The following is a 27132-nucleotide window of genomic DNA, read 5'->3' as shown; positions in this document are numbered from 1 at the left end:
AACTTGCTACAGCTTTCTACATCAGCAACTGCTGCTTCACCGTGCACTTTTATGGAGATGGCTTCTTTTCTTAGCCTCATGAACCAATCTCCGCTAACTCCAAGCTTTTCTTCTGTAACTTCTTTACCAGCATAGCAGTCCTCAACTTTTCTGTCTTAAGAACTTTTAACACTTAAAAATTACTGAGGACACTAAAAAACTTTTGTTTATGTGGTTTATATCATTGATATTTATCTCATGTGAAATTATAACTTGATAAAAATTATGTTTTCATTTAAAATCAAAATAATTACACTTCAACATTAAAACTTTCTCTTTTATGAAAAATAACTGCAACTTAAAAAATAGTGAGAGTGGCCTGGCTTAAAGGAAGATACTTGGATTTTCATGTCTATATCTGTATGTAATCTGTTTATATGAATACGAAGAAAGCCCACTACTACATAAATATGTAGTTGGAAAAGGAAAGATCTCATGGATGCCCTGAGAGGGACCTGGGGACCTCTATAGGTCTCTGGACCACATTTGAGAACCACTGGTACAGAACCAGTGAACCTAAAGGTTAATATAAGATCCAATTTCCCCATACTCCTTACATGCCAACTGACTTATTTCTACAGTCTTGCAGAAATCAACTGATGTACTAAGTGTAAATAACAGTAAAAGGGTTTCCCAGTCTCGACAAAATGTGAATATTTAAGTAAATAAAGGCAAGGGATAGTGGAATAAACTAGTCAAAATTTCAAACCATGACATTCCATTTCTGCTATGTATATAAGAAGAGTAAAAACATGTTTCATGGAACTCTCAAAGGATTCTGGGTCAGCAGTTACATATGTTCAATTTTAGTTTTTCAGATGTAATCTCTCACCTAGAATCCTATACCTTTCCATATGTTAAGATGCTGACAAACGCTTACCACCGATACTTCAAAATGTGATAAAGCCCAACAGCAATTAACAGTGACATTCTAAGACATCACCACCCTCTTGGGGATAAAAATAGAATAATCGCCATTTTGTTAGAGGTCAAAATACCACCTGGCTAATAAAATCATTACCAATTTTAGACACTGTTTTGTTTTTCTCTTGTGACAAAGCATATATAATATGAACACAAAATCAGGGGCTGTCACCTCTCCAATTTAGGCTTCACTTCTGACTATTTACAGGCTTAACTAAGGCCCAACTCCAATTTCTACATTTGCATCATTTGCATTTTACCATCAACACAACCATGATTCTCATAACATTAATGGAGACACCACTCAGCACTGGAAGAGATTTTTTTTTTTGTTTTTTCAAACACAATTCAGCTAGCAAGAGTATTCTCATAAATCTCAGCCTGCAGCAGCTACTGAAAAAAGGCTGCAATGCTTTCCTTAGAAAGGGAAATGACCGGTGCACGTTCTTCCTAAGAGGCTTCAGGAAAAATAAAAAAATTTAAAAAAAGACATCTATTCAGGCCACAGGTACTGTTCCATGGACTTGTAAAAACAACTTGGAACACAGGTGCCCTTCTCCTCTGCCTCTCTGCTGAGCCTCTCCCATAGTTAGCTGCACCACAGCTGGAACATGATGAGTGACACTAAATGGAAATTACCTTAGTCCAACCGTCTTGCTTTACAGACAGAAGTGAACACTGTCAGGTCTTAATAATAGGATCTCTCTTTGCAACTAATAGTTGAAAATGTCACAATTTCAATTGTGTAGTGAAGGGGTTATACTGATATTTTAGAATTTTAAAAATTCCTCACTAAGTTGGCATCCTATTGTTTTTATTAAACCTATAGAATCACCTTTTTGATGGATCAAAAAGTGAGATGGTTTATAAAAGTAACAGAGGCCATGAATACAAAATGTACAGTTACATAGTCATTTTTTGGCACTGGCAGCTCTGAATTTTCAGAAAGAAGTTCACAAGCACAATTAAAATATATTTATGTAAGCTTAAAATGGCTGCTTCAACACATTCACATAAATGTCATTATTTTTTTTTCCAGCCAAACATTTTTGTCATAAATAAAGCTTAGATTTAATTTCAAATCAGCACAGTGTCACATAGTACTTGTAACTAGACAAAATAAAAATATGACAAGTGCAAGAGCTAAAGCTGTGTGAAGTGTGCTTGTTTACCATGACCTTTAGTTTCACAGAGAAGGACAGAGCATTTAATTTAATAAGAACATTTAAAGAACTTCATATTGGGCGCAGGGGGGCCAGTGATGATGTTGCTTCAAAACCTAGTTTGAGTATCAGTAATTGTATAATCTCACATGTGACTGAGGTAATCTTTTGGGAAACTAACCTTTTAGATTTGCAGATTTCTTAAGGGACCTTTGAAAATAAGTATTAAAAGCTTGCTAGTATTCTGTCTTGCAAAGGGGAATCTTGAAGAGGGAAATTTAGGTGATAAATACTAACAAGCAAAAATGGTTATTTTACAACAGGCAAGTGCCTATTTGTACAGAAGAAAGAGACAGAGACAGAGAGAGAGAGAAACAGAAAAGACTCCCATTATTCCAAAAGTTTGAGATGAATTGTTACCACCACAAAGCATCCAAATCTTCAAAATTTGGTAGGGATACTGCCTTTTTTGAGTTGCTTTGTCTTGTGGTTATTGTATGGCACAGAAAATTATAAAAGAATATTAAGTAGTTATTCAAAAATCAGGCACAGGCAATGAGAGGCCCTTTCTTTAATGTATCAAAACACATAAAGTAGGTTTCTAAAAGTAAGAAAAATTAAAAACAAAACTTTTCCTAAATATTTAAATCAGTAACCATTTATTGAGTACTATGCTAGCAGTGTGCTAGGTGTTCTGGGACAGAGCAAAGTAGCATAAAATAAAGACTGCTAATTTGGTGCTTAGTCTCTAAACTTGTACAGAGATGACATTGTCTTGTCAAGAACATAGAAGAAGATTTGAATAAATGAAGACAAACTATATTCCTTTATGAGAAGACCCAAAAGTGTATCAAAATGTTAATTATTCTTAAATAAATCTATATATTCAATATAATCCAAATCAGAAGACACTGATACATACTATAAAGCTATATTTCAGTTTCAGAAATATACAGGTTGACCAATAAAACAAAATAAAGAGCCTAGGAACAGATGTATGTTTATGTAATAGTATTAGCATTTTAAACCAGGACTATTCAATGAATGGTTTTTGCATAACTAGTTATGCACTTGGAAAAAAAATAATAAAGGTAAATCTCTATGCCTTAAATACAAAATAAATCCCAGATGGGCTCAAGAGCTAATGATAGAAAAAGATAAACTATGAAAGTATTTAAACACATATAGAAAAATATTTTTATAACTATGATTCAGACAGCCTTCTAAGAAAGACAGAAAGCTAGAAGACAAAAGACCAACAGATTTAAATCAAAATTTACAAAATTTTCATGAATACAAGGCACCTAAATGAAAATTAAAAGCCAAGTAACATACCAAAAGAAACTGGCAATATATGTAACAAATACTCATCCAGAATTTGTTACATATTTAAAAAAATAAAGAATTCATACAAATCAGTAAGAAAAAAATAGCTAATAAAAAATAAATAAGCAAAGAACACCACTGACAGGCCAATTACTGGAGACTCATCAATTGCTAACAAACATATAAAACAATGCTCAATCTCACCATCAGGAGATATCTGGAAAACACAAGTTAAAATGAGCTATTATTTTGCCCAACTTACCAAAATAAATAAATAAAAAGGAACAAACAAACAAAGAAAACAACCCACCTAATGTTGGTAATGCTGTGGTAAACAATCACTCTCAAACATCATTCTTAGGAATAGAAAGTCATACAGTCATTTTGGAAGTTAATATTGCCATGCAAATCAAAATTTTAAATATACATATTCTCTGACTTGTTAGTTCCTCTTCTATGTATTTATCATGGAAAAATAACATATGCACCATTAGCCATGTACAAAAATGTTTAGTTGACATGGCTTATAATAGTGAAATATTAAAAACAGCCTCCAGAGAAGAGAGTAGAGAAAAGGATGATAAGGGCAATATGGAATATTATGCAGAAGTAAGGCAGATCTCCATGCATAGACTTGGAAAGATCTCTGAAATATCTTAAGTTAAAAAGCAAGTTACAAAACAATATATATAGTACGCTCTCATTTATATAAAAATAAAATCTTTTTTTTTTTTTTTTTTTTTTTTTGAGACGGTTTCATTCTTGTTGCCCAGGCTGGAATGCAATGGCATGATCTCAGCTCACTGCAACCTTCGCCTGCCGGGTTCAAGTGATTCTCCTGCCTCAGCCTCCCGAGTAGCTGGGATTACAGGCGCCTGCCACCACGGCAGGCTAATTTTTGTATTTTTAGTAGAGGCGGGGTTTCACCATGTTGACCAGGTTAGTCTCGAACTCCTGAACTGGTGATCCGCCCGCCTCAGCCTCCCAAAGTGCTAGGATTACAGGCGCAAGCCACCGCGCCCGGCCAAAATAAAATTTTGTATGTAAACATGTACACAGCTGCATAGAAAAAATACAACCCAAAATGAAAAAAACTGGTTATTTCTGTAAAAAGTAGGAATTGGGTGGTGGTGATTGATGGTGGTGACGTTAGAATATTTTCATGTTCTAGTCTATCTAAACCTGTGTCTTTGTAATTCAAAAACTGAGAATGTAGTCATGCTTTACTTGCATACTTAAAAATAGGACTAAAAGTTATGAAAAAGAAAAGCAAGCCAGAAAATGAGTAACTTAAAAATCATGGTTTTGCTTTAATCTGGTTCATATTTTGACTACAAATGGAAGGTCAGATGACACTACCAGTACTTAAACAAGTTCCTACCCAACTGACATTATGGAACAGAAAGAATTTCTATAAGAAAACACTTCTGAACTGCTCAAGTCCTGTATTTTGACAGAGATTAACTTAATGATCTCACACAATGATTTTTGATAAATTATGGCTCTTCAAAACAGCATATAACTGTACATTATCATACTGTACTGCAAAGTATCAATCTTTTCAGAACACAGCCCTAATGAAAGCAGCATGCTTTGCAGAACCAGTTTCAGGATAAATAAATAAATGCACTGGGAAAAAAAAACACCGTTAAATTAAAATCAAAAGAGACATTTAAAGTTTGGGCATTCTTCATTATGGGAAAGAATCTTCCACTTTGAGACTATTATATATCAGAAAAACTCCATCTGTTGTATAATTATCTCTGATAAACGGCCTGATGCTTTGAGCTTCATTAGAGAAAAGGGAAGAGAAAGACACACACAGAGAGAACTGTAAATAAATCTCCCCACCATATTTCACTTAAAACCAGCCCAGCAGGAAATCATAAAATATTTTTTAATAGGCAATATTTTCTAAATGCTTTACTAGAAGAAACCAGCCTGTTTTGCCCAATATCTGGCCTCCTGAAGTAGGCATAGTCTGAAAAAGGGAACACTGGTTTCATTTAGAGATTATTAGAAATTTAACTGGTAAAAACAAACAAATCAGAAGTTTAGCCGCTTGGTGGCAGTGATACTAAATTTCCAGGGAACAGATTAAGGCTTGTCAGACAGAAATGAAGATATGTAGCCAATGACACCCAATGGATGTTCAAAGACCCAGGGGCAGTCTAGCAAGGACCTCTGTTAAAAGGCACTACCATTTTTTAAAAATCCCTGAGGGAGCTACAATATCACCAGAAACCAGTTTCCAAGGAAACGATGGAAATCTCTGTTCAACCAAATTAATTTAACCAGAGGTGGAGTATGTTCTCAAATTTCTATTTTGGGAATCAGTGTCATATTAAAGGAAAATCCAGTCAGCACCTGGAAATGAAGCTTTAGTCATTAAAAATCCTCACTAACATGCCAGTTAATATGGTTCTCACTTTTTCTGTATATTTTATTTTGCTACAACAAAAGTATGTCTTGGGTGGATGCAGTAGAGAAGAGTAGGAAAAAAACCAGAGTCCCGTATTATAGATGCAAAAGGCCCAGAGCTGAGTTCTGGCCCTGTCTTGGGACTTCAGGAGGGTCACTATCTAAACCTCCCCTTTTCATCTATAGAATAGGAAGGAGAATATTTGCCTTACCTATGCTGCACACTGTCAAGATGATCCTAGGAACATGTGCACCAAAGTACTCCATAAAACAGGGGTTTACAAATTTTTTCTGTAATAGGCCATTGGGTCTCCACAGCAACTAGCCAATTCTGCTATTGTAGCACAGAAGCAGCCACAGACAATACATTAACAAATGAGTGGGGTTGTGTTCCAATCAAACTTTACCTATAAACACGGAATTTGGAATTTCATGTAATTCCCACATTTCACAAAATATTATTTGATTTTTTTCAGTTGTTTAAAAGTGTAAAAATCATTCTCAGCTTGTGGGCAGCATAAAAACAGGTGATAGGCTGGATTTGGCCTGTTGGCTATAGTTTGTCAACCCCTGTTGTAAACTATAGTTTTTATGTAAGAGCTGGTTGCTATTTAATTCTTAGTATGTGCCTCCACAGAGCTCAGAAGACTGCTTTGTATGAGATAGGTACTCTCTAACTGCTAGTTTAGAATATCAGACTATTTGAAAACAAGTCCATTTCTTGCCATTAGTCTTCCCTAGCAACAGGTATCAGTTCTCTTCCTCTCCTGCCTAGAAAGAAATAGATCAGCCATGACCCCTCCAACACCTCCATTTCCATCCATTATACTAGTGGGATTGGAAGAAAAATCCAAAAGCTCAGGTAGACATGTACATTAAAAGGTTCCCAAACCAGTCATAAATAGGGATGCTCAAGCCTTTAAAAGCATAACAACAGAAAAGCTGACTTGTATAAAGAGATGAGGGCATTTCCTCATCTTGTGAGAAGTCATCTGTCTGTACTTAAGAACAATAAAACAACAACTGATTCCAGCGTTCTAACTACAACCTGGCACTATCCTTTCTCTCTGCAAAACTTAGGTCAAAAAACATAACTACAAACTACATGTATTCTCCCTTAGAAAAAATCTGGAAACTGGGAGAACAGTAAATAGGCAGTGGCAAAAGCAGAAAGAAATGTTTTCTTCTTTTTAAGAGTTTGTCCAACACACCTTCCACTGTATAGCCTAATTTGCATGCAAAGTCCTTTAGACCATAAATCATGATAGAGAATGGTAGCTATGGTGCGGTGGCAGAGTCAGTCCCTTGGAGCCAGAATGCTCTGTGATCTTGGGCAAGATAATCATCCTGTGCCTCCATCTTCAAACCTGTGAAATAGATACAATAGGAGTACCTGCCTTACAGGGTAATTACGAAGATGAAGTAGGTTAATACAGCTGATTCTTGAACAAGACCAATTTGAACTGTGTGGGTCCACTTAGACACACATTTTTTTTCAACCAAATACAGATGGAAAATATAGTACTGCCCACATATATGGAGGGCCAACTTTTCACGTAAGTGGGTTCCACAGGGCTGACTGTGAGACTTGAGTATGCGCCGAATCCCCTGTGTATAATGAGGAATGACTGTGCATATAAAGTACTTGGAACAGTGCCTGGTACTAAGTATACTTGTTGTGACCTGTTATATTATAGCATTTAAATGCTGTAACAAGTCCTTTAGTCACTATTTGAATTTTGTTTACATTACTTTTGGAAAAGGCTTCCAATGGCTAAGCTCCATGCACTCTTCTGCAGACACACACAGTTTGGGACAGGGAGACATATGTTTACGTTCAGATAGAGAAATATCACTTAGAGCTTTTGGATATCTGCTTTATTTATCTGCAGGGAAGTGTATTAAGAAATTTTTTTGGGTAAAAATTAGTCCTGTTTCTAAGTTTTACATACTTCCATCAATAGTTATTGCTCTATCTGCAGTCTTTTCAAAAGAAAATGTACCCAGACTTTCACTACTTTCTGTTGATATGTTCATAGTTCAAGTTCATGTTGATAGTAAGAAGGTGAAAATAGATTTAAGCAATATCCATTTTCTTGTCTATTAGGGGGAAAACAAAACCTTTCACAAGCCCCCAACAAAATGTAGCACTCCTAGCTCTATGCAGTAACCATGGATCCATAACTACTAAATAGTTTACAAATTTCATGGTACTTGGATCTGGCATCCCAAATCCATTTTCCAACAACTGCTACATCTTACTTCTCCACATCTCTTTAGGGGAAGCTAAGAAGAAATCCACAGATGAAATTCTGGTCCCTTGAAGATACTAAAATATCAACATAGGCAATCTCCTGCTGCCTCTTCCATCATCCTTTGTCACCTTGGCAGATCACAGCTAAAAAAATTTGCAAGACGTAGATGGATCAGGCTGTCTAGTGTCTCACCTGGGTCTTCACTGCTACTAGGCAATCACTTTAACTCCCACTGATTTTTAAAGCATCCACTCTGACAGCTCTTAACAAACCCAGGGTACTTGTCTTACCCCATATTCTCAACCCCCAAATCTGGCACACATCTCCTCACACTAGCATAGCTGCTTTCAACTTAGGTGAGGGAGCAAAGCTGACCTGAAAAAGCTTTGCAAATAACATGCCTGTTAACCACTACTTGCTACTTCCTCCCTTCCACCCCAAAATTCTTACCCACTTGTTTGCGAGAACAAACCAGACTCCCAGGGAGAGACATATGTAGTCAAAAAGGTGACCTCCCTGTGTATTAAGACTAATCTTATTCATTTCTATACTCAGCACTTAACTTAGTGTCTAACATACAGCAGGCACTCAGCAAAGATTGCTAAATGAATATACAAACCACTGAAACCGTTTATTAAATAGTTTATTTAGGTTATCCATCTTATGATCACTAAATCCAAGTGCCTCTTTGTCAGTTTACAGCCTCAGTAGCATTTTCATAATATTGTGACAATATCTTATAGTGACTGAAAACATAGGCTCTGGATCCAAATTCGTGTGTTACAGCATGGGCTTCACTGCCTTGCAATAGCTCTATAACTTTGGGGAGAAAGTTAATGAACCTCTCTAAGCTTTAGTTTCCTCATCTGTAAAAACAAGTATAATAAAAGCACCTACCCTAATAGGCTGTATTGAAAATTAAATGTTACCGCATCTAAAGAACCCTGAAGACTGTCTAGAATATAGCAAATGTTTCATAAATATGAGCTAATATTATTATTATCTAAACTGAAATCTGTTCCTTGGCTTTTGTGACCTTGCCCACTATCATTCTCCTCCTGACTTCTTCAGTTGCTTCCTCTAGCCTTTTTGCTCCTTAAGTGCAGAAATTTCACTCACAGGTCTATTCTCACTGCTTTTCTTTTCTTTCTTTTTTTTTTTTTTTTTGAGACGGAGTCTCACTCTGTTGCCAGGCTGGACTGCAGTGGCGTGATCTCAGCTCACTGCAACTTCACCTCCTAGGTTCAAGCGATTTCCCTGCCTCAGCCTCCCAAGTAGCTAGGACTACAGGCGCATGCCACCATGTTCGGTTAATTTTTGTATTTTTTGTAGAGACGGGGTTTCACCATGTTGGCCAGGATGGTCTTGATCTCTTGACCTCGTGATCTGCCTGCCTCAGTCTCCCAAAATGCTGGGATTACAGGCATGAGCCACCGTGCCCAGCCCTCCCTGCTTTTCTTTACTCTCACCCTTGGCAACCTCATTTAACACCTATGGCTTAAACTATCATCTCCATGTGGATAAAGCCAATCTTGACTTCTCTCCTCTGAGCTCCAACTCAACCTGCCCAGCGGCATACAACAACTTAAGTCATCACCATATCTCCAATTGGCAAATCTCATTTCCCTAGATCTGTAGAAGCTTGAGGAATTAGGAAAGAGATTAGCTTCAGAGAGTATAAGTCTAAGAGAAACATACAATGGTTCAAAGCAATGATGTCACCAAAAAGAGAGAAAGGCAATGAAGCTAGTAGAACTAGACATCCTTAATCAGGCTGAAGGTATTCATATTGAAAAAAAACCAAAAAACAAAAAAAACCCATAGCAGTCTTCAGTGGCCGAAACTGGCTAGTAACTTGCATATGATGTGGATTTCCACATATCTTAATGACAGGAAGAGAAAGCATCCCTCTTGCCCACACAAATATTATTCTCTGTGACAGTTGTGTTTCACATTGTGAATTAACTGATTAAAAGTATGAACTCTGAAGCCAAATGCCTACATTTTTGAATCCTGGTTCTGGTATCTACTAGTTTGTGACCACAGTCAAATTATTTAATCTTTTTGTGTCTAATTCCTCATCTACGGAATGAGTATAATGACAGTATCTACCTCATTGGGTTATCACGAGAAACAATGAGAAAATATGCATGTAGAATAATGGCTCATATATAAAGTGCTCAATAAATAGTAGCTGCTGTTATCTCAGCCTCACATGCATTTTGGCGGCTTGAATTGGTTTGTGATGGCCTAATCCTGGTATGCACGAATCCAATCCAGTTTCCATCAGATGAGATCCTGACCAACCTTTTCCTTAGACCAGGAGTTCTTAACCCAAGGGCCATAATAAGCTGTAGAGAAATTCTATGCAAAATTGGTTATAAATGGATGGTGTATATTTTTCTAAGACAAGGGGCCATAGCTGTCATCAGCTCCTCAATAAGTGCATGACCTTGAATAGATTTTTGAAAACAAAACAAAATCTACTGCCTTAGCATGACCACTACCATTTTCACCGTTTTTTTTTCTCCTCTTACATGATTTCTACACCTGCTTTGGCCTCTATTCAATAACTTATAACATTTTAAAAATTCTCTCTTTGCAATGTTATTCCTGTTTAATCCTTTCCATTTTCAATACAACCAAGGTTACTTCTCCAAAGGACTGTAATATAATATCACTTCCTGTGCTCAAAAATATGGCTATTGTCTCAAGTCCAAATAGCTTAGCTGGACATTTAAGCCTCTATGTCTTGGCCACGACTTACCCTTCTAGCCTTGTCCTTCATTCTCTTCCATAAATGGCCCTAAGACAGTCATTTGCCATTGAGAAACTTCATGCAGCTTTCCTTCCACAGCTCATTCTACTCTGTCTAGTATGTCTCTTCACCACCTTCTATCCATCTTTACTACTTCCTCAGTAAGTGAATGTCCTTCAACAGTTGCTGTCTTTAATATATAAGGACCAACATGGGTGTATGCAAACATGTATCAGGGTTTGTCAAACTCAGCATTACTGGCATTGTGAGCTGAATGATTTTTTGTTGCAGAAGACTGTCCTATATGATGTAAGACATTCAGCAGCATCTCTGGCCTCCAGACACTATCAAATGTTCTGGGGCTGTGGGGTGGGAGATCACTCCTGGTTGATAACCACCGATAAACTATAACAAATATATTTAACTTCCCCTTCAAATTCTTTGAGGACAAGGACTATGACCTTGCTTATTTTATATTCTCAATATTACCAAATATAGTAGTTTATGATAGATTTAGATATTTGTTTTCTGCTAACCTTTCCAAAGTTAGTATACAGAACACAGAGACCAGGTCTCACAAGGCTGCAGTGTAATGGTGAGACCATAGTCAGTCCACTGTAACCCTGAACTCTTGGGCTCAAGAGATCCTCCTGCCTCAGCTTCCCAAGCAGCTGGGACCATAACACACACCACCACATCTGGCTAATTTTTTTTTTTTTAGGTAGAGAAAAGAGTCTCACCATGTTGTCTGGGCTGGTCTCAAACTCCTGGCCTCAAGCAATCCTCCTGCCTTGGCCAAGCAGAGCTTTTAAAAGGCAAAAATTGCTATGTTATGATATCCCTATAATTTTCAACAAATACTATCAGTTATAGTTGTGCCCTAAAAGAGATGTATGTTTCACATACCACCAGGGATGGGGGATGGAGGGAAAGAGATGTTATGTTATGACATTATAAAAATTAAGTAGACAATGGGCCAGGCATGGTGGCTCACGCCTGTAATCCCAGCACTTTGGGAGACGGAGGCGGGTAGATCATTTGAGGTCAGGAGTTCGAGACCAGCCTGGCCAACATGGCAAGATCCTGTCTCTACTAAAAATATAAAAATTAGCCAGGCATGGTGGCAGGCACCTGTAATCCCAGCTACTCTGGAGGCTGAGGCAGGAGAATGGCATAAACCCGAGAGGCGGAGCTTGCAGTGAGCTGAGATCCGGCCACTGCACTCCAGCCCGGGCGACAGAGCGAGACTCCGTCTCAAAAATAAAATAAAATAAAATAAAATAAAATAAAATAAAAAATATCCTATGTCCTATGAAGTATAGTGTTTTCTCAGTTAAATGCTTAGAAACAGTCAAGGCCCAGTTAGTGACAGAGGTAAAGTTTCAATCTAAGGCTCCTAAATTAGGGTTTTAGGGTTAGAATCCCTTACTGGTCCCTTGCTGCACATTAGAAATCCACTGCAGAGTTAAAAATAACAGATCCCTGGGTCTCCCTCCAGATGAATTAAATGAGAATGAGGGAATGATGCTAAAGATTAAAATTGTTTTAAAAACCTCCAGTGGATTCTAATGTGCAGACATAGGTGAGAGCCACTGCTCTCCAGACTGGTTCAAAACTTCATGTACTTTGACAGTATAAAAGGCTATTTCTTCAAGAATGGCTGAAACTTATTCTCTAACTTGCTGAGCTTGGGCCTTGTATGTGAACACTTATCTTGAATAAAAAGAAGTGCTGTTTTTTCTGGGGTTAGGCATTACCAAGATGCTCAACTAAGGTTCTTAGGCTGCTCTCTCTACCACCCCTAAGAAGCCAGGCACTTACACTCCTCTTTACTCGGTGAAGTTACATTCAGTTCTGTCGGAAGCGGCTGCTGGCTGGGACTAAGAGTTGGCGTGGTTATCGAGGTATTGTTGTTGTCACTGGTGGTCTCTTCGGAAAACAAATCTGATTGGCTGTTACTTGTACTTGGAGCGGAATCATCATCTGGTTGTTTCTTTTGAAAATCTGAAGAAAAATAGAAAATGAGCTTAATTAAGGAGTTCACAGTCTCTGAGGATTAGAAAACAATGGAAGGTGGTACAAAAATTAAATGCAACAACAGCAATAATAAAGACTGATCTGGGTGTTTAAAAAACCATGGGAGTAAAACACTGGTCAAAAACTTTTAAGATTAGTGGAAGGTGACTAGAGATAAAAGTTTTCCAAGGTCCCATTCAGAAGAATGCAAACATACTGATTTTAACGTTCTGTGCAAAGCCAAAGATGCATGTTAAATATTTAAGAGTAATCAGAAGGAAAAAGGGAATAAACAACAGTTTTTCAAACTTTTTAGAAGGAAAGGTCATAAGGAAAAAGGCAGCAGAGAAAACAGCAGAGTAAACAGAAAACACATAACAAGATGGTAGAAATAAGTATAAATATGTCAGTAATGGTAATAAACAGACTGAACTTTTCAGCTAAAAGACAGAATATTTGGACTGAAGTCCAGTTATATTCAATTTATAAGGGACATACTAAAAACACAAATATGAGAGGATAAACAAAATGTTAAAGTATAGTTAGTCCTTGAACGTCATGGGTTTGAACCGTGTGGGTCCACTCGTATGCGGATTTTTTTCAACCAAATGCAGATCAAAAATACAATGTTCACAGGATGTAAAAATCATATATGGAAGGCCTACTTTCCATATACCATGGTTCTGCAGTGCAGACTGATAAACCTGAGTATGCACAGATTTTGGTATATGCAGGGGAGTCCTGTAGCCAATCCCCCAAGTATAACACAATTGTATATATATAAAAAAATGTACCTGGTAAAAAAATATAAGCGAACATGCAGGGCACAGTAGCTCACACCTATAATCCCAGCATTTCTGAAGACTGCAGTGGGAGGACTACTTGAGGCCTGAAGTTTGAGATGAGCGTGAGCAACACAGCAAGACCTCATCTCTAAAAAAGTTTTAAAAAATTAGCTGAGGGTGGTGGCGCACACCTGTAGTCTCAGCTACTTGGTAGTATCTCTTGAGTCCAGGAGTAAGAAAGAAAGAGGAAAGGGAAGGGGAAAAGGCAGGGGAAGGGGAATGGAAAGGGGAAGGGGAAGGGGAAGGGGAAGGGGAAGGGAGGACAAGACAGGACAGGACAGGACAGGACAAGACAGGAACAGAGAAAGGAGAGGGAGAGGAGAAACGGGAGGGGAGGGGGAGAGAGAGAGGAGAGGAGGAAAAAAAAGAATGAAGAAAGGAAAAGGAAAGGAAAAGAAAAGCGGGAGGGGAGGGGAGGGGATGAACAGAAAGCTAGTATGGCTACAGTACTGTCAGAATATGTAGACTTTAAGTCAAAAGCATTATTAGGGGTGAAGAGGATCATAAAATAGTAAAAGAGTCTTCTCCAAAGCCCCAAAATACTGCCCTCCCTTAATATACAAGGGAGATTGGTTTCAGAACTCCCGCATATACTCAGGTTCCACAGTCAGCCCTACTGAACCAGCGTATATTAAATACTGGTCCTCCATATACACAGGTTTAGCATCCCATATTTTCAATCCAGGTTTGGTTGAAAAGCTTCATATAAGCAGGCATACAAAGTTCAAACTCATTTTGTTCCAGGGCCAACTGTACTTAAAAGTAAAAATGGTTATATTCACAAGAAACTGACAAATTTCCTACAGGGGATGATTTTAATATAACTCTCACACAAAATAATTAATAAGCATACAAAGACCAAGTATCCAACAATTAGATAATGAATTATTTTCTTTTTTTCTTTTCTTTTTTTTTTTTTTGAGACAGAGTCTCACTCTGTTGGCCAGGCTGGACTGCAGTGGCATGATCTCAGCTCACTGCAACCTCCGTCTCCCAGGCTCAAGCAATTCTCCTGCCTTAGCCCCCAAGTAGCTGGGATTACAGACGTGTGCCACCACGCCCAGCTAATTTTTGTATTTTTAGTAGAGATAGGGTTTCACCATGTTGGCCAGGATGATCACAAACTCCTGACCTCAGGTGATCCGCCTGCCTCAGCCTCCCAAAGTGCTGGGATTACAGGCATGAGCCACCGTGCTCATAAATTATTTTCAAACACATGGAATATTTATAAAAGCTGATTAAAACCTGGCTAAATCTTGACCACATATCAGAACACAAAGCAAAAGTCTCAACAAATGCCAAAGAATTACTAAGATACAGACAATATTACCTGATCATAGGGCAACTGAGTTAAAAACTGCTGAGAAAAAAATTTATATTTGGAAACATACAAAAAAAAATTTTTAACTCGTGAGTGAAATCAAATTATAAAATTACAAAATACTTACAATTAAATAATGAAATTATTACATATCAATATCCAGTAAAGATAAAAATATATGTACATTATCTACACCCCAGTCATTTAATCCCTAGATATATACCTGAGAGAAACTCAACAAACATATTCAAGGAGACAGCAACAACCTTAAGGTCTATAAATAATGGCACAGTCAAACAATGGAATAATGTACATAATGGAAACAACTACTGTCACATGTATCAACATGAATGAATCTCAAAATCATGACGCTGAGGGGAAAAAGCAAGCCACTAAATCACAGTAGATTGTACTGTGCTTATATAAACCTCAAAAACAGTACAAACTCAGATATACTGTTTAGGGATTTGTATGCTTAACCCAATTTTTTTTTTCTTTTCTTTTGAGATGGAGTCTCACTCTGTCACCTAGGCTAAAGTGCAGTGGTGCAATCTCAGCTCACTGCAACTTCTGTCTCCCAGGTTCAAGTGATTCTCCCGCCTCAGCCTCCTGTGTAGCTGGGATTACAATCACCTGCCATCACGACCGGCTAATTTTTTGTATTTTTGTAGAGATGGGGTTTCATCATGTTGGCCAGGCTGGTCTCCAACTCCTGGCCTCGGGTGACCCGCCCGCCTCAGTCTCCCGAATTGCTGGGATTACAGGTGTGAGCCACAGCACCTGGCCTTAAACCTTTTCAAAGCCCCCAAATATTAGCATAATTCAGAAGAGCAGTTACATCTTAGATTGAGGGAGGGTGGTGTGATGGTGAGAGGCACACAAAAATATCCAAAGATAGGTAATGTCCATTAACAGAAAATTGATCTTAAAATGCTCTACAGTGATTAAATGAATAAGGCTACAAGTATAATAGAAAAATCTCAAAAAGAATGTTGAGAGAGAAAACCAAGCAAGATACAGAAAGATATACATGGTATAATAATACTTATACAAAAATGTAAAATATGTTAAGAATACCATATATTGTTTATAGATACATGAATGGTAATAATTACAAGATAAAAACATTCAAGGAAATAATATACCAGATTCAGGATAGCGATTACCTCTTTGAGGCCAAGGGATAAGGAGAAAAACGGGTCTTCTATCTTGTTTTGTAATTTTTTATTTCTTAAGCTGTTGGTAGGTATCTGAGTGTGATTATTGTCTATATTCTCTATATGTTTTAAAAATCTAATGCTACTCTGCGGAATACAGATTACAGTTTATTATATCAATTCAGAGAAGTACAAGATTCTTATAACTTGACACAGCCTTCGAACCACAGGGAAGTGTTGCTATCATACTCTATAACTTCATCAGAATCACTACCTTTTGACATATTCTAAACATAAGAATAGCTAGCATTTATGATGTGCCAGGCACTGAACTAAATGTTTTATGTGTGTAATGTATTTATGTTAGTCCTCAGGAAAACCCTAACAACGAAGGTATAAATAACATCATTTTAATGATAAAGAAATTGAGGTTCAGAAAGTTTAGGTAATTTGTTCCAAGTCAACAGCTAATAAGTAGCAAGGACAAGTCCATGTGACAACAAAGCCCATGGTCTTCAATCACAACCACAGGATGTGGCACTGTGATCACCAGGATGGGCCAAGAAGAGACCTCCATGTCAAGCCCCCAGCCATTTCCAGCACCACTAGTGAGTGCAATGAATGTAGCCAGTTAGTAACTGCTAAGGTGATCAGTGCTCTACAGCCCCCACTGCTTCTTTTCTGTGTATTTATTTCTCCTAGCCACTTTCTCGTTCTTCCATGTTTTGACATTTTAAAATGGCTTATTATCTCAGTGTTACTTGTATAGCACCTTCAAGAAAAAGGTACTATATCAATGGAATAAAAATACTGCAATAATGATACTTCTTTTTTATGTCATGTCATCTCATTAGCTCTCCTATGTCAATAATCATTGTGTCCCTCCCATAACCATCTGTCTACCTTTTAATTGGAAATGTTTTATGACCCTGACAGAACTGAAACTGAGTCATCACTGTACCATCTAGCACAATCCCCAATGCTTGGAGACAGATGCACACACAGAAACTCACTCACTCAGGCACAACAGCCCTTTGAAGGTGAAGGATGTTGGTGTCTAAAGACAATTATTAATACCAGGCTCCACCCACACACTCTCCAGCCAAGCCATGCTGCTTTGATGCTCAGGTACTTTCAAGTTTTCTTTTGTGAATTGGTAGTTCACAAATTTCAGGTTTTCTTTTAGGAATCAGCAGTTGACACAGTGTACCTTCTTTTAACCCATACTCCTTCTATGCCTTTTCTACACCTGCACAGGGTGATGGTGTCATCACATCACCAGGCTAACATACAAACCCAACTGGCTGCTCACAAAGAGAGGAGTAGAAGCTCTATATATTCTCTGCTTGAACCTGAAAAAGCATCCAGGAATCACAGAATGTTACAACCAGTAATGACTTTAGAAATTCAGCTCAATCCTCTCATTTTACAGACAGAGAAAGCAAGAGCTGAGAAAATTACTACAACTCACCAGAAATTGAGTTGGGAGTTTTCTAACTTCCATGCCAAAGTCTGTGCAATACAAAGAGCTCTAGAGTGAGACCTGGATTCAAATCCTGCCCTTGCTATTTACTGGGCATATAGCTAAAAGCAAATTGTTTAATCTTTTGGGGCCTTCTGTAAAACAAAGGGAGGTGGTTATTTAAACCTCTCAGGAAAATGTGGATTAAATAAGATAATGTACATGAAGACCTAGCACATGAGTACTCAACAAATGACAGAATTAAAAAGAAAAGGTATTTTCCAAACTTAAAGAAAGGGGCACTAAGTAAGAGTTATCTTTTCGTTTTGGCCCTGATATTTGCATCACAGTTCTTATTCTCTTAGGCCTTTCTGAATCATTCAGCATCCAACTTCTGATTACTGCCAAAAAGAAAGAATCTCTCAGAAGTCTACTCCGAAAATGAAGGGCAACAGATTCATATTACATGTAAAGAAGTAAACAACAAAACATGAGGCACAGAGCCTGCCTCCCATCATTCTACACTGGAGAGCAGTGCAGATGAAAGGTCCAGAAACAGCCACTTCATCTGATTCAGACAAAGTAAAGGTCCGTTCCCTTGATATATTGTATAATTCTCATATAAATGAGAAAACTAGAAATCTCCAAGCTTATCTACCTCTCTAAATGAGAAAAAAACTTAGGAATAACTAATTTTATAAGTTAGTTGAGTTAACGGTATATCCAAAGGTCTTAAACTTGTCCTTGAATAAAGTTGTGAGTCTGAGAGAGGTTTATGTGAATAAAGCTTTTCCAAAGCAAACTGTTACTTGTAAAAACTGAGTTTAAAAACCTTTGCACTTTAATGGGATTACTGTTAAGAGTGAATACAGCCCAGATCTTGGCAACTTACCTTATTATCATCTAAAGGGAAAAACAATTTCTCAACAAAGATATGCTTGAATCCTTTAGTACCCAGAAATGGAATGTCTCCAGAAGATAAAGTGACCTAATGGTTCTAGCAAAGTCAAAATAACCAGTGAAGCCCCTGGGACTGGCTACCCACATACTCCCTGGCATAGTTTTCTATACTGTTTTCAGAATGATATTTCACACGTCAATCTTCTTACTACAAAATGCACCTAAAATACTGGAAGCACTGTGAAAGCACTTTGTCCTGTCCTGCTTCACAAGTCCATTAACCTGGGCAGTCTCTCTAGAAGTACACCACTATGCAATACTCATTTTGATATGCACATGCCCCATGGTTTCTCTCTCAGACGTACAATGCTGATTTGGCAAGATGCTTAGATTCCCAACCCCACTTCTAGACTATTACAATAATATGTCTTTCAGAATGATTTCTTCAAAATATTTAAAAAGAATTTCGGTTATTTTGCTAAACTTTTTCTCTCACTGAAAACAAATTAATTCTTTCTAACTCTGTTCCATAACCTATTTTTTTTCCTCTTAGCAAGGTATCATGAATGTTTCTTCTTTGTAAAATATAAATGGGTGATCACTAATGAGTACATGGTCTCATTCGTTCATAGATACATGAACTAAACCAATCCACTAGTGTTACACATTTTCATTTACCAACCTTTCACTATTATAAACAAGATTTCATTGAGTTTCCTTAAGTTATATAATAGAAGTAGATCAATTGGTAAGAGAGGACGTACATTTTTAAAGAATTTGGTACGTATTACCAAATTCTCTTGGCACAGCACTCTGTGATTTCCCATAGCACAAGACTTACTATGGTACATAAGAATCATCTGTTCACTTGTCAGTCTCCTACATTATTCAGGATCCAGGACAAAGAATGGTTCTCAATAAACATTAACTGGATAAATAAGTGGCCAATGTTTTCCTGTAGAAAGTCCATCACTGGATTACATTTAAAAATATTTATCAGTTGTTACTTTAAACCTTTCATAAACTGTTTTGTGTGTCTTTAAGGGTACTCTTAGCATCATGTGGGTCGGCATTTCTAAAAGATAAAAAGCTTAATACCTGTGAATTTCTATTTTCATAATCAGTAAGTAGAGATGAGAAATTCAACTGCATTTGTTCCAACTCACTCATTAAGACTACTTGGGATCACTAATAAGGCTTCTATCATTATTGCAAACACTAAAGCCAGGTATATAGGAAATCAGATTAGAAGTAGAAGAGGAACTAAGAGTTAAGCGCCTCCTATGAGTCAGGCACTCTGCCAGGGGCTTTGCATTCATTTTCTCATTTAGCCCTCAGAATAAACTGGGCAGTAGACGTCATCACCACATGTCAGCAGAGGACAGTGTGTATGGCAAGGTTGGGCAACCTGCTCCCTCCTTAACAAATGCTAGAGCTAGGTTTTGAGACTCAGCTTTATTTGACTCTAATGTTTGTGCTCTTCCCACTACAGCATGCACCACTGAAGCAACCACCTCCCAGCTCCCCAAAATGCAACCGCTCGCAGCCTGCACCCGGTACGCTGCTGGTTCGCACATTTCCATTCTCAGTCTCCAAACCCCATCTGACTATGTATCACAGATTACAAATCCATGCATCCACCAGAAGCTTTAGTTTGGTATTTCACACCATAAAATACTTCATGTTTCAAGTAGTCAAATTTAAAAAAATGGAAAAGGTTGCCAGAGGTTTTGTTTCTCAACCCACTTAAAAATAAAAATTCATTTCCCATATCTCAAGAGTTTGGTTCATACAAGGCACTGTATAAAGGTCTCCTTTAACACAACAGGGTTCTGCTCACCATCCCCTCTCTGCCCAATTTATATCCATAATAGGCTACAGCTTCCGTTCATAGAAACATTTCTAGGTTTCTAAAGCTGCATTGTCCCCCACCCCCATCTCAACCACAAAACTTAAATAGCTTATTTTAAAAAGTTACAAAGCCATTAGGAGCCAGCCAATTCATAAATCAGACTTCTAGCCTTCTGATTAAAATCTTAATAAAATCCTGGTAGTTGGATGTTAATCTGGGTTAACAGCCGCAGCAAGAATAAACTGCTTAAACAGGAGTGAGCAAGAACCAATGTACTTACGGACTTGGTCACGTTATGCATATGTTGTAGCTTTAGGGGCAAACTGTGATCTATTGAATGTGGCTAAGTCTACTTAGGTGTCTTTTCATGAACAGTATCTTCTAGCCTCTTTAAAAAGCAAAAGCAAAACACCTTTACCCTATCAGATTCTCACCCAACCTCTCACGGCCATTCCTTCTCTTTAAAAATCAGACTATCTTCTTTTTTTAAAAAATATTTTTACTAATTTTTGTTTTCTTTCAAAAATCATTTTTATTAATTGAAAAAAATCAGACTCTCTTCACTGATCTCAGAATAGACAGACTGAATAACACTGCTCTGTTTTTGTGTGCTTCCTCCTTTTTTCTAAATTTAATTTGAGACAAGGTCTCGCTCTGTCACCCAGGTTGGAGTGCAGTGGCATACACATGGCTCACTGCAGCCTTGACTTCCTGGGCCCAAGTGATGCTCCCACCTCAGCCTCCTGAGTAGCTGGGAATACAGGTGTGTGCCATCACACCCAACTACCTTAAAAAAAAATTTTTTTTTTGGTAGAGATGGAGCCTCACTGTGTTGCCCAGGCTGGTCTTGAACTCCTGGGGTCAAAAGATCCTCCCACCTTGGTATCTCAAAGCACTGGGATTACAGGTGTAAGCCACCATGCCCAGCCTGTGTCCTTTCAAATAAGTTAAAAATATATACATATAATACATATACATATACATACACACACACACACGGCACCCGTACATGTATATATCCTCCTAATGATGATAAATGACTCCTATCCTATGTTCCCTATTTATGTCCATGAATCTGTAATTTGAGTAATACCTCAAAAAATAAAATAGACCTTGTCTTCTGCCCTCCTTCCCATCTCAAGACATGGCATCAACACTCACTCAGAGAATAAAGTCAGAAGACAGGAATTATCTTGAACTTCATGTTCTCCCTTCTTAATTTTACATTCCCCAAATTACCATTCTAGTCATTTGCAACTCCTAAATATCTCCTGAATCCACCTACTTCTCCATTACCACTGTAGTCTAAGCCATCATCATCTGTAAGATTCCTCTGATAGCATCTTTTTTATTTTGAGACAGAGTCTCACTCTGCCACTGAGGCTGGAGCGTAGTGGTGCAATCTCGGCTCACTGCAACCTTGGCATCCTGAGTTCAAGCCTCTTGGGTTCAAGCAATTCTCATCCCTCAGCCTTCCAAGAAGCTGGAACTACCGGTGTGCACCACCACATGTGGCTAATTTTTGTATTTTTATTAAAGACAGGGTTTCGCCATGTTGGCCAGGCTGGTCTCGAACTTCCAGCCTCAAGCAATCTGCCCGCCTTGGCTTTCCAAAGTGCTGGGATTACAGGAATGAGACACCATGTCCAGACTCGATAACATCTTAATTGAAATCTTTGTGTCCTCTCTTGGCTCAGTCTAATCCACTCTTCACAATGCAACCACAGTGATTGCAAAAAAAAAAAAAAATGTAAGAAAACAAATTCTGATAACATCACCTCCCTGCCTAAACCCTTGAATGGCTTCTCACTGCCTTTACAACCAGATCCAGAATCCTAACCATGGCTTAGAACTTACAACCAGCTGCTGGCTATTTCTTCAGCCACTTTTGATGCCACTGCTCCTCCTCTCCCTCTCCTTGCTTTAGCCATTCTCTAGCGGTCTTGGTTTTTCAGATACTCCGTGCTCTTTCTCAACAGGGAGTGCTATCTTTTTTTCTTTTCTTTTCTTTTTTTTTTTCCCAAAATGGAGTCTCGCTCTGTCGCCTAGGCTGGAGTGCAGTGGCACCATCTTGGCTCACTGCAACCTCCGCCTCCCAGGTTCAAGCAATTCTCCTGCCTTGGCCTCCTGAGTAGCTGGGATTACAGGCATGCATCACCACACCCGGCTAGGTTTTGTACTTTTTAATAGAGACAAGGTTTCATTATGTTGGCCAGGCTCTAACTCCTGACCTCAAATGATCTCCCTGCCTCAGCCTCGTGCCTGTAATCATGTTGGGATTACAGGCGTGAGTCACCACACCCGGCTGTCAACATGGAGTACTTTAATCACGACATGTGGAAGATTTTTTATCCTCATATTCACCTTGGTAAATCCTACTCATATTTGAACTCTTAATATAAGCATTACTTCCTAAGGGAAGTCCTTAAGATTATCCATAGAAGGCACTTTATTAAATATTTGTTGGATAAATGAATGTCTTATTCACAGTGTGACTCAGCCCCTAGCAAAATGCCTGCCACATGATACACAATATGCATTTCTTGAATTTAATGTATTGGATACCAATGAACACACAAAGTTGAAGAATATTAGTTCTCTTACAGACATTAATGGATTTTAAATTGCTACAAAATTTATTTATAGGAGGTAAGAGTGCTCCTACCTACAAGAGAAATATTAAGCACCCTGTCAATAAGTAGATGTTTGGATTTCATAAATGATCTCCGCACATATAAAAATTTCTTCCTTATTATTCATCATGGATAACTGGTCCTGACAGGACTTACAAGGTCTCTCAAGTCACTTCCTGCTTGCTTAGATTTAAACCACAGAGCTTAAGATTTTTACGTGAGGCAAATACAGGTAACATTAGATTGGCTCCCAAAAGCATATTCTCAAATGTGTCTTGCAAAAACAGGCAACAAGAGAATATATGAAGCTGACAAAGCTTACTCTTTTCATCAATTAAACTTACTTTATAATCTGGTTTATCACTGAAATTAAACATTCTCTAGATTCTTCACACCTCTAGAGCCAACTACTCAGAGGTGTGAACTAGCAAAAAAAAAAAAAAATTATTTGGAGTAAGGCTTGTTTCTTAGGCAGCATTTATTGTGCAGACTATAGTTTTCCCTGTAACAGTGTTTCATATTCAATATTCATTTACAGGGCATAAATTAGCAATGTTAACATTACAGCAAATATCTAACAATTCATTAGTACTACAATAACATGTACATTTATATCATTTCAGTCTAACCACAAAATATGTCAATTTTTTTAAAACACAGGGAAAAGTTTTCTGAATATTGTGGCATTAATCTAGCTCTAACAAAATACGCACTTTATGCTGTATGTGCATATACACATACAGTTCAGCCATCAAAATTACTGATAGGGTTTGGCATATTGTGGAAAAATTGGGTAAAGCTGACAAAATAAAACAGGCAAGTTGGAGCCTAAAAACAAAACAAAAAACTTCTATTTGTTTACAGTTGACCCTTGGTATCATCTAAAGACCTCCCCTCAAGCCATTAGTCCTTAGTGTCATTCATGAATTACTCCAATGGCACAGAAGTGGCATGAACGTAATTGCTGGAGAAGCTGGAGGCTGGAATATTTTACCCCAGATTAAAGGCTTTAAATGTCCCATAAAGACTTCAACAACAACAGAATAGAAAAGTAGAAAAGCATTTGGAATAAATTAGCAAAAACAGCAGGTTACCACCCCTCTTTTTAGATCACTGATTATTTCTATAATTGTATCCACAGTCCTAATGCTACTAGCCTTTCATTTTACCGTGCAGATGTGACAGGAGAAAAGACAAAAGAATAACTCCCACTGGCACCTCTCTTTTGAGGGGGAGGATGGTGGTGGGACTGGGTACAGCGTAGGTACTGCTCTTGCCCACCTATGCTCTTACAATCTGGTCCTATTCGTTCTTCCTTCCTTCTATCCACAAAGGCAGCTCCTGACTTAATGAGCTATTCCTACCCCTAATTACTCCCTCAATATTTCCTGAGTATTTCTACTCAGTTCTCAGTCTATAATCTCATACCACCAGTCTTCAGGTCTCCTTCATTTAAGCTCTGCTACTAAGCTGACCACTCCATTTGTTTCAGTAAATTCAACTTAAGAGTGGTGATATTAACTTTTGAGACACATTTTCCCTTAAGATAAAACTTGTAGATGTTCAGCACAAATTCAAGCAATACAATATGCTATATTTTAAGAATGTCAGCTGGGCACAGTGGTGCACGCCTATAGTCCCAGTGTGTAAGTCCATTCTCATGCTGCTATGAAGAAATACCCAAGACTGGGTAACTTATAAAGAAAAGAGGTTTAATTGACTCACAGTTTCACATGGATGGGAAGGCCTCAGGAAACTTAGAATCATGGCGGAAGGGGAAGCAAACATGTCCTTCTACACAAGGTGGCAGGAGAGAAGCGCCAAGCAAAGGGCGAAAGTTCCTCATAAAGCCGTCAGATCTCATAGGAACTGACTCACTTTCATGAGAACGGCATGGAGGTAACTGCCCCTGTTATTCAATTACCTCCCACCAGCATGACGTGGGGATTATGGTAACTAAAATTCAAGATGAGATTTGAGTGGGGACACAGTCAAACCATATCACCTGGCTACTAGAAAGGCTGAGGTAGGAGGACTGCTTGAGCCCAGGAATTCCAGGCCAGCCTAGGTAACATCTCAAAACTCCATCTCTAGGAGGGGAAAAAGAAGCAAAGAATGAATTGCCTTCTTGGCCAGGCAGAGTGACTCACGCTTGTAATCCCAGCACTTTGGAAGGTCGAGGTGGGTGGATCAACTGAGGTCAGGAGTTTAAAACCAGCCTGGCCAATATGGTGAAACCCTATCTCTACTAAAACTACAAAAATTAGCCGGGCGTGGTGGCATGCACCTATAATCCCAGCTACTCAGGAGGCTGAGGCATGAGAATTGCTTGAACCTAGGATGTGGAGGTTGCAGTAAGCCAAGACTGCACCACTGTGCTACAGCCTGGGAGACAGAGTGAGACTCTGTCTCCAAAAGAAAAAAAAAATGAACTGCCTACTCAAAAGTGGTGAATGAAGAGCGGGGTGGGGGTGTGGGGAGCGAGGAGAGTCAATCTCTTTCCCAAAGAGTAAAAGACCAAGTAGTGGTTCAAACTTCTAAGATATATTTTTTTGAAGGATTAAATGATGGGCTTACTAATACTTTCTTCTTACATCTATTAAAGCATATCAGGGGGATGTCTAGAGAAGATGGCAATGATCTTCACAAGATTAGGGCTAATTTACTAATTTTTATCCAGTCAATCCAAGGTATCAGAATACACGATGTTTATATAATTCACAATTCCTAAAAGGTATCTATCTTCACGTAAAGGCTATCAACTACTGATACAAAAGCTTTCTCCACTAGTGAGAAAAGCTCCATGGACAATTAACCTACATATCCTCTGTCGCAGTATGATGTGTGTAACCAGACTGCCTGAGTTCAAATCCTGGCTCTATTTCTTAATAGCTGTGTAATCTTGGGCAATTTACTTAACTTCTCTTGCTCTAGTTTTCTCCCCACAAATGAGACTACTACTACTATCTACCTAATGAAGTTATTTTGTAAATAATACACGTGCAAGTCTTAGAACGGTGCCTGGCATATAAGTAAATCTTGAAGTAACTATGATTGCTATTCCTCTTCCAACTCCTTGTATGCAATTTAAAAAGTTGCTAGCTTGAGACTAAGGCTATGAAATTAATTTCTCTAGTGTAAATTATAGCGAAGTCTTTGGCTTCATTAACAATGTACACTAACAAGCCAATCCTGGGGATACAAATACAAACATTTTCAGAGACCAGGTGGGTATCATAAATGTGTGAAGTTAGAGAGCCTAACACAAAAGGGAGTGCTAGTTATTGTGGCTAACTGGCAAGTGTAAGTCTCACCTAAAGGCATGTGATTTCAAATGTAAGAACAAAAATAAAAACCTCCAAATACAAGATATCTGTGCTTTGAAAGCCAAAAATGTAAGACCCTTGATTTAAACAGAGACAAATGCACTTATCATATAAAAGTTTTTGAAAACTGCATTATTAATTCTGCCTATTAGTAAAGAAATGACTGATCAGATATAGGTGAAACCAATGTAAGAACAAACAGGAAAGTTTAGAGGTGTAATACAAAGAATCAGAACTGTACGAATCGTGCCTAAACTACTTAGAAACTGCATGACCATAAGAAAGTTACTGAACTTTATTTCAGTTTCCTCAACTGCAAAAATGTTAAAACCTACTGTGTAGGATTGTTGTGAGGATAGCAGATAATGCAGGTGCCCCTCATAAAACAGGCATTGAATTTTTTTTTTTTTTTTTTGAGACGGAATCTCACTCTGTCACCCAGGCTAGAATGCAGTGGCATGATCTTGGCTCACTGCAAGCCCTGCCTCCTAGGTTCACACCATTCTCCTGCCTCAGTCTCCCGAGTAGCTGGCACTACAGGTGCCTGCCACCACACCCAACTAATTTTTTTGTATTTTTAGTAGAGATGGGGTTTCACCGTGTTACCCAGGATGGTCTCGTCATGATCCACCCACGTCGGCCTCCCAAAGTTCTGGGATTACAGGAGTGAGCCACTGCGCCTGGCCTGAATACATTTTTTAACGACTAATAAAAAAATGTTGGGGCCAGGCATG

General features: G+C 38.2%; 1 protein-coding gene across 4 annotated transcripts in view; it reads right to left on the bottom strand.

Moving 5' to 3' along the window:
- The window catches only part of ZFAND3 (zinc finger AN1-type containing 3), a 328986-nt gene that overhangs the window by 78102 nt on the left and 223752 nt on the right, over positions 1-27132 (bottom strand). For all 4 annotated transcript variants that reach the window (XM_030928148.1, XM_030928150.1, XM_030928149.1 and 1 more), the window contains one exon: positions 12708-12890. In XM_030928148.1, the coding sequence (XP_030784008.1) occupies positions 12708-12890 (183 nt within the window). The remainder of the gene's footprint in view (positions 1-12707; positions 12891-27132) is intronic.

This window comes from Rhinopithecus roxellana, chromosome 4 (assembly GCF_007565055.1).
Source record: "Rhinopithecus roxellana isolate Shanxi Qingling chromosome 4, ASM756505v1, whole genome shotgun sequence".
NCBI classification, from domain to species: domain Eukaryota; kingdom Metazoa; phylum Chordata; class Mammalia; order Primates; family Cercopithecidae; genus Rhinopithecus; species Rhinopithecus roxellana.
Note: the sequence above shows the minus strand (reverse complement) of the source record. Positions and strands in the feature narration are given on the sequence as shown.